Here is a 9,029-nt window from a genome sequence, read left to right on the forward strand (position 1 = left end):
CCCGATTTATACTTGAGTATGTTTGTTTATAAACCGTAAGAGAGTAACTGCAGCACTTCAAGCCCCTGGGTTTGTATAAAAGCCACTTTCTGCAAGCTTAGTTCCAGCTCATGTTTTAGGCAGTAGCGTAAGAGGGTTTGCTAACAGGGCTGTGGCCTCCGGCCCGCGGTGCCGAGGGGCCTCCCAGCTGTACTGTACTCTACACCCCGCTGACCTTTAACAACCTGGCGGCAGCCCAAACAGGGCAGCAGTTTTCATGCTCTGGGGCTGTTTGTCCGCAAACAAGAATGCTTGTTACTTCACTATGCACTTGTGAAGTCATTTTAAGTAACATTTATCTAGTGCTTCGAGTCTTGAAAGCACCGTATAAATACTTCTGTTCGGTCAAGAGGAAGAACACTGTAAAAACTGCCATTGGTTCCGAGAAGATCCAGATGCTTGTTTTTAAATCCCTTATCTTTCTGGCTAAATGTTGTAAAGATTTCTTTTGTTGTTGTTGTTTTCTACTAGAGTTTTGGTGACCATCTCCCTCTCCCCTCCTGGGACCCAGCATGTCTTTGACATGGCATGGCTTCTTATGCAATTACCGTGAATGCTGCTGAAAACCTCCTGCGAAGGGGAGGGCTGTTTCTTTTTTGGTTTTGGGGTTTTTTTTTTTTTAGTTTTTTTTTTTTTCAAGATACGGGGCATTTGAGGAATTGGTAGATCTTGAAACTCAAACTCTCAAGTGAGTTGAGCTGTGTCTAGGACAGGAGTATTGGCCCCTTCCTTAAGCGCAAAATACTGTTGGCAGTGCCTTTGGTTAGTATGTTGTGTTGCCTAGTTTGTGTGACTTTATTTTTCATGTCTATTGTAAAACATGTAAAATACTGTGTATAGAATGGAATAGTAAAGCTTCTATGGCAAAATGAAATGCATTTTTTGCAATGCTGTAATTTATTTTTACTACTCCCTAGTAATTCTATGGCATTTTTAAAAAATGTCGCACTTCCAGCTTTTTTGAAGGGTCTGAAACTACTTGTTCATATGCAGACAGTGTAAAAGACTATGATAATAAACCTGTCAGTAATTAAAGAAATCTCTTTAGCTTCTTTTTCTGGCGCCCTCCTATGGAACCTTTCATGTACTAAGTATAAAGGGAAAATACAGGAATCCTTCCTAGAACTGAATTCAAATTTCTTAACCCTACTGTAAAGTGTTTAAGCTTCAGCTAAAGCCGTACAGAACGTCTACCCCTGTGAAACCCGACCAAAGTGTTCCATTAATCTTCTCTTAATATTTTAGCTGGATATGACAGAACTGCTACCCATGTCTACCTGTGGTAAATCACAGTTAATGTCATACATTAAAGTGTATTTATATATAAAGATAATGTAAACCATAAAAATGCAGCTAATAGAGTTCATTCTCAGTGCTGAAATGTCTGATATTAATACCTGGAAATGTTTAAAAGGATAAAATCTAAACCCAGGTGGGTTTTACTTCTGACATACATGATCTGTGGCATAACACACAGGACAGTGTGGTAGAATGTACTTTGCTTACATTTCACTGGAGGTTCTGTTTTACCTTTTCTAAGAGATGCAAAGCAAGAATGGTCAACAAGCCAAAAGCCACTGTGGCCAGAAAATGAGTGCAGCACTAGGAACTTACAGAAAAATATATGGAGAAGGATAACGCTAGGGGTTTTATTCAAGCTTTTTATTTTTGTGAAAAATGAACAGCTGGAGCATTATTATTATTTGGGTGAATCCTAGACCCTGTAAACATCCAGGACTCATTTTTGAATGAAAAGGGCCTGTACATTATCCTTGATTTGTTGGCAGAGCAATTCTATAAATAATGAGATCTGAGTCGTTCTTACAGTAGATTTTTCTCTTACTTCTTCCGGCCAAGCTTTGGAGCCTTCTCAAGGCCTTGAATATATTTCCGAGGTAGCTGGTATTCTTCTGCAACATAACCAAGAGGTCATATCAGGTAAATATTTAGAGCTCAAGAATTAAAATCTATATCCTGTACCTTGCTGTAACCAGTCCCAGCCCAGTTCCGGAACAGACTTACCTAGCAGCATCTTGGCCAGATGATGGATTTGGTTGCCTTGGATCTGGACCTGAACTCTGTCTTTTGTTCCTGGTACTGGGGTGATGGTGGCACTGGCTTGGACTTTTTGTTGCAGAATGTTGGCCACGCACTGCGGGTCTAGACCATACAGCTCAAGGTTCTTGATAATTGTCACCTACAGGTTTTAATAATGATTGCAACCATCACTGCTGTAGGTGTTAGCATGTCCCATTCATCCCAGAAAAGCGAGCTGCCAAAGCTGCTCTCAGAATCTGGGCTTCTGCTCAAACCCTGTAATTTTAGTTCTCTTTTTACCTTCTTATTCGATGATCTCTGCGCTATGGTTATGTCGATGGGCTCAACATTTCCTTTCCTCACAACAGGTTCTTGTCCAAAAAAGGTCACCTGGTGTAAGGGCTGCAGTCGTTCAAGGCACCTGAACAAAGTTTATATATATCCCATTAGTCCATGCAGTACAGCAAGGCTGATGGTAGCTGTGCTTTTCCACTGCAGCCTCTCACAGGTTTTTGAGACTACATGAAAGCCAAGATTCTATGTGTGAGAGAATTTGTATCTTAAGGCACTAATGCCCGATGATCTCATGCAAAGATTTTCATACTAGCTATTATTTGAAGAAAGGGACCGACTAAAACCAAAGCAAGTCTACTAACTCACAAAAATTATAGCTTAAGTTGTTACTGGTGAAATTTTATAAATTGGTTCGTGTAGAGGAAACCCTTCTTTAATTTTGTCTTTCAGCTGTTGTTCAGTTGTATTGTTCACAGATTGGTGAAGCAACTTCAGTTTAAAATTCAGCATAAAGTGTGTTACTGTCCCACGAGCAAACTTGGCTTCAGAAATCAAGGGAGCTGCTGGAGGTGCCTCAGAAGCACTGTGTGATGAAGAAGCTCAAAGCAAGTAAGACATCGGGGACATTTAGGTAAAGCTGTGGTGCGGTTGACACACCAGGATGGGATGTCATCCAGCGAGACCTGGACAGGCTGGAGAGGTGGGCCTGTGTGAACCTCATGAGGTTCAACAAGGCCAAGTGCAAGGTCCTGCACCTGGGTCCGGGTAACCCCCAGTATCAGTACAGGCTGGGGGAAGAAAGGATGGAGAGCAGCCCTGCCAAGAGGGACTTGGGGGTGCTGGTGGATGAAAAGCTGGACATGAGCCGGCCATGGGCGCTGGCAGCCCAGAAGGCCAACCGTACTCTGGTCTGCATCAGGAGAAGCGTGGCCAGCAGGTCGAGGGAGGGGATTCTGCCCCTCTACTCTGCTCTGGTGAGAAAAATACCTAAAGGGGGCCTATAGGAAAGATGGGGAAAATCTTTTTAGTAGGGCCAGCTGTGACAGGACAAGGGGTAATGGTTTTAAACTAAACCAGGGTAGGTTTAGACTAGATATAAGGAAGAAATTCTTTACAATGAGGGTGGTGAAACACTGGAACAGGTTGCCCAAAGAGGTAGTGGAGGCCCCATCCCTGGAAGCATTCAAAGCCAGGTTGGACAGGGCTCTGAGCAACCTGATCTAGTTAGCAGTGTCCCTGCTCCTGCAGGGGGGGTTGGACTAGATGACCTCTAGGGGTCCCTTCCAACCCAAAACATTCTAGGATTCTATGATTCTATGAAAGTTTTTCAGTAGAACAAGGGTCTTGTGTCAGGTACTCGGGTGCCTTGGACCTAAAAGGTGAGTTTAGGTTATAAATGCTTAAGTTGTGCTGCACACATAAGGAGCAGGCTGAACATGCCCTTTCTAGGCAATGGTCATCAGCTATCGGTTGCAAAGGATGGCTTTATAAATACGTACACATGGGTTATACACAGAACCAGGCACTGTTTCCTTAGGAAGCTTTCCCTGATAGGTGGTGAGCAGGTAAACAAAAAAAACCCAACAACAACAGTTAAAGCTAGATGCTTGTGAAATGGTGAAGAACGAGAAAGACTTGAAGTGAAGGTCTCCGGATATTTTTTTTCGTGTTACCAGTAGGAAGTTACAACTTAGGTAGCTGCAATAACACGTGGCTTTGACTTGCATGCAATAAATCTATATAATACTGAAACACTACATTGGGAAAAGAGTTACCTGCTCACCAGGTCATCCCACTTAAGGTTTGAGATTTCATCTTGTTCTGATTTATCTAACAGGCAGTCGCACAGAATGGCATTCACCTTTACAAGGCTACAAAACAAAAACATGCATTAGAAGCAAACAAGTTCACTCTTTTTCCCTCTTAACTTCAGCACCTCCTGTGGAAGCAGGCTAGGACTTCCACCATCTACTTACTTTTTGTTCGTTTCATCAACCAACTCGTTAGTCTTCACATAGTTAATGATGATGTTTCTCACCTCACTGCTTGAGAGGATGCTGCCTTTTCTAAAGAGAAGGAAAGCTTTTAAACTTAGGTTACGTAGTTAGGTGTTGGGTTCTGTCACTAAGACAACAGCAACTACCCTGACTACCTTTGGTAGCCAACAACTCAATACTGAAACGCATCTGCTGGGGAGTGATTTCTTGTTACACCTCAGCTGCTGTCTACCAGATAAAAGGCTCACAGCAGTAATTACAGAGACTCTAAACCCCTTGGTTTGGGGAGCCTAGTTTGGGAGGATGACCCCAAGCTCACCCCTACTTCAGGGGACTGTGGATAATCTGTACAAAAGTGCTTGGATGAAGAAACGCTGCCACTGAGTGCTACCTAAACTACATCAAGAGACAAGATTAGGGCACAAGGAGGCAAGTGAGTTCTTTAAATTATCTTTTCCTCTTTTCATGAAACCATACTGTGGGTGGGCAGAATATGCCTTATCCAATAGCAAATTAAGACAATCCAAGTAAAATATATCAATTTTGGCACTTGAGCTATCACCTCCTTAGCTGTAGGAGAGGTGATGTGAGTACTTGCTGAATGCAGTTGTCACAGCCTCTTATCTTTCTTCCCTTTGTGAAGCAATGAATATATTCTTGATTGCCATCACCTTTCCTGACAGGATCGCAGGGCCCTCCCCATGAGGGCTAACAAAATGGTAGCAGCATAGGTTTGTTAAGTCTCTTCATGTAACAATGGTTTTGTTTTACTTTTCTAGCGCTTACCTGTGTCCAGATTCCTGAAAGAGTGGCATCATTTTTGCTGAGACCCCATAAAGCGGAATGATTTCAGGAGCATGGTACACTTGTTCTCTGTCTTCACTCTTGCTGTCTTGGGCAGCAGAGGCTGAAGAAAATCCTTCAGGTACTGCAAATGCTTTAACGCTGAAACAAGAATTATTTGATGTGAGTCAAAGGGATTGAACCGTATCACTCCCGTTTCGCTGAGAAACTAAAACCTAGCAGAGTTGTGCAAAAAGCTTTCTGGTCTGTTGTGTAGTATGTCAGTTCCTCCAAATGCATCCCAATGCAGGGGGGCGTCTGTGGTTTAAAGGACATGATGGAAGAACAGTATTTTGGAGCATTAGCTGCAATTAACTAAATTTGTCCTCGTACACATTTCAAAGACACACATAAATAAGCACCTTTAACTCAGGTGATATTACACACTTTTCACTCTGAGTAAAGCCCTGTATGTTGGGGAAAATAAAAATCCCTCCAGCTATTCTAAGCATATTTGACTTTCATAATTAGAGACAACTGCCATAATTTAAAGGATGCAGCCCCATTCCATAGAATCACTAGAATTAAATTCCAAAAAACCCAACCCCATCCCTAGAATCATTCAAGACCAGGTTGGATGGGGCTCTGAGCAACCTGATCTAGTCAATGGTATCCTTGCTCCCTGCAGGGGGGTTGGACTGAGTGGCCTCTAAAGGTCCCTTCCAACCCAAAACATTCTGTGATTCTATGATAAAAAACCAACTGCACTCTCCACAAATGTACAGACATTTAAAAGCTGAAATGATTCTTTAGTCATCACTGATAAAAGACAGTTCTGGAAGAGAGGGGTAAGAATTGTGTCAATGCAGGAGTTGGAGTCTCGTTTCATTGACCAGAGCTGCAGTTTCTATGCTTAAAGGTAAGAGAACTGACAAACTCAGTTTGAGTATGCCGGTCTCCTAATGGTAAGGCCAAGTATAATGAGAGAAAAGTTAATGCAAAAAGTCAAAGTAATTCTGCTTCTTTCCAAACACAGAAGAGAAGATATGTTCATATCTACAGAAATATTCTCTGCTCCATTAGTTGCCAAGGAGATGTACAGAACAGGAAGCCTCAGGCCCACTGGGAAATTCCAAGACAGAGCTAATGTGCCGATACGCAGAAGGAACGAGCAGGATATTCTTGGTGTGAGGTAACTAATAATCTTTAGAAAGATAATGGAAATGCTGATAGAGGAATTGGGTAATAAGTAACTGAAAGGGTATTTGTGCAAATCAATATGTGTAATGGAAAATACAGCAATCTTTTAAATTTTTTTTTGAAATTGTAAGTTTGGCTTCTGATTTTGAAAAGCGCTTGACTTGATCCTCTGTGACGTTCTGAGACTGTAGTTTCATGAGCATTTAATCAGCAGCAGTGCCGTCTTTTTACTGGAATTATTGTTTAGACAGGTAAGCTCACTTCAGAGCTAAAGACTGAGTTGTCCCAGCACACAGATGGAATGGGGAGGGGGAGATCTGCTTACACTGGAAGGGCACAAACCAGTCATACCATTACAGTCACTGTTAAATAGATGGAAAACTGCCTGATGGGTTTCAAACCTTCTTGCCTCCCTTCCCCCAAAAACAACAACAAAGAAACCCACACAAACTATCAAGACACTGGCAAAGGAATGCACTTTTTACTGACTGCTAACAGGCTTGATGCTGTAACTCTTTTATTAGCATCCAAACTGGAAGCCAGAAAGGGGGAAGTCACTGTCATTAGACTTTATGCATGCTCAGTGCCACTGAGTAAAGAAGGAAGAATATAGTTTACCTGGAAGAACTTTACAAGAGCAGGCAACATAAGCAATGTTGTATAGAACCCAGGTATAAAAAGCCCTCCATAGCATATTAAGATTAGGAAATGAGGGCTGCTACAGCTATTCAGAACAGGAATTCAAGTGGAGTACAGGTAATAGAGCTGGAAGGAGCAGATTCCATTCCCTTCTTCCAGAGACTACCAACTCTTTTAAAGAATACAATATTCTACGTACTCTGGATGTTTCCAGTCCACTTCCACGATGCTCTCCACACCTTTGTTCAGCTCCTTCACTTGTAAGATCTTCTGGTGCTGCATACATTGCAGGAATTTAGAGAACTGAAGGAAGCAACAATCAGAAATGTGGAGTCAAGCATTTTAAATTCCTGTTCATGTGTTTCAAAGTTACTTGCCAAATCGGAAAAACTTCTTCAGAATTCCTGTTCATGTGTTTCAGACAAAGTTACTTGCCAAATCGGAAAAACTTCTTCAAAAAAAAAAAAACCAAAAAACCAACCCCACCCCCAAACCTTTGCTTCTCTAAACACAGCACTTGCTAAGGAGCAGCAAGTGCCTATGTTTTGGAGACAGAGCAAGCAAGCGTTCCTTCTGTAGGTCTGCCATGTTGGCTCTGTGACTGTCTTAGCCAAATCACAGTACATCTCACATGCACTACTGTGAGATCTTTGGCAAGGCACTTTGTCTCTGCTTCTCATCCACACAACAGGGACAACATCGTCTCCTTTCTCTTCGTTTTTGTTCATTAACAGCTTTAGAAAAGGAATGGCCTCTTCTTGCAAGTAATTGCACTGTCCGACAAGATCAGAACCTTTAACAGCCATCGCAGTATATAATGGCAGATAGCATTAGCTGCATTCAAAGTAGATCAGTGCTCATGCTCTCAGGACAATTACTTTTCTCCCTGGATCCCACAGGAGCAGAGTGTTGAGAAAAAGAACTTGGCTTTTAAGAACAGTTTCTGGGTTTTTTTGTCTGTTTGTTTTACTAACACTTGAAGAATTTTGACTTCAAACTTTTTCTCTCCTTCCATTTCTTATTTAAATTAATCCAAAACCCGACAGAAAATATCTCACCTTCTTATAGCTGGATTTCTTTATGTCCAGTTGTTGTCCAGCAGGGCTATAAATGGATTTTTTTAAAAGTTCATTAGTTGTAAGTCACCCCTCATTTCTTCTTAAATCTTGCTACTTATACTAGAATTTTCTTAACAGCAGAAATACAAATCGCACAGAGAAAGAGTTACTTCAAACAAACTAATAAATAGAACATGGTGAGTGAAACTAGTGCTGAAGTTCCTGTGGGCAGGCAAACAGCCATTTAAGTGACTAAGCAATCTTGAAACAAATGTCAGCCAACTTCAGTTAGCTACCAAGCGCATATCCTGGTCTGGACAATCTTTACATCAAAGCATTTAATGTAAGAAGTCAGCATAATTTTAGATAACCTTGGATAAGGACTGAATTTTGCTTTTGAGTCAAAAACTTCATCCTAAATATCACACTTGATCTCCACAGTTTTCAAGCCAAAAACCCAGCACGCAAATCCAAAGACAATCTTCTTACCACATACCAGCATGAGAACATATGGCTGCGCAGAAATGTGCTGGTGAGCAGAGGGAGATCTGACTTCTTTACTTTGCATTTTAAGGCATGAAAAAAGCACTGACTAAATAATGCATCCATTTGCTCTGCAGGGAAAAAAAGGACAAGGAAGCCGTGAGTAGTCTGTCTTTCAGAACACAGCACTCAGCTCTTTCAGATCACAGGGAACTGTCTCTACCTCATTCTTGCAGTGAGCTGCCCAGAGTCCACAGTAATCTAGATCGTGGGTATGGGCTTCAGCAAACCAAAGGGGCATAGTCTGGTTTCATTTGTACGCAAAAATACCTTGTGGAGTCCTACTGTCTTCAGCTTCCTGCTGGACCTCTGTGTTGGCATGTTCAGCTGTTTCTGCAGCTCTGTTCTTGTTGAGTTCCTCTTTTCCCGTCAGTACTGTACAACCGTCTCGCTCCTTCAGGCTCAAATCGCCAACATCCACATGCTGCAGTGGGACAGG

The 9,029-nt window shown here is 41.9% G+C and overlaps 1 protein-coding gene across 1 annotated transcript in view; it reads right to left on the reverse strand.

Moving 5' to 3' along the window:
* Window positions 1-1,727: 1,727 nt before the first annotated feature.
* The window catches only part of EIF2D (eukaryotic translation initiation factor 2D), a 12,556-nt gene continuing 5,254 nt past the window's right edge, over window positions 1,728-9,029 (reverse strand). The window contains 11 exon segments of the mRNA XM_035902448.1: window positions 1,728-1,949; window positions 2,062-2,236; window positions 2,377-2,497; window positions 4,146-4,241; window positions 4,347-4,436; window positions 5,154-5,312; window positions 7,189-7,292; window positions 8,048-8,093; window positions 8,544-8,661; window positions 8,861-9,023; window positions 9,026-9,029. The exon segment at window positions 9,026-9,029 is cut by the window's right edge and continues 126 nt beyond it. Coding sequence (XP_035758341.1) covers window positions 1,879-1,949; window positions 2,062-2,236; window positions 2,377-2,497; window positions 4,146-4,241; window positions 4,347-4,436; window positions 5,154-5,312; window positions 7,189-7,292; window positions 8,048-8,093; window positions 8,544-8,661; window positions 8,861-9,023; window positions 9,026-9,029 — 1,147 coding nt within the window. The 3' untranslated portion in view covers window positions 1,728-1,878.

The sequence above is a fragment of the Egretta garzetta genome, unplaced genomic scaffold (assembly GCF_000687185.1).
Source record: "Egretta garzetta isolate BGI_Z169 unplaced genomic scaffold, ASM68718v1 scaffold640, whole genome shotgun sequence".
Taxonomy (NCBI): Eukaryota; Metazoa; Chordata; class Aves; order Pelecaniformes; family Ardeidae; genus Egretta; species Egretta garzetta.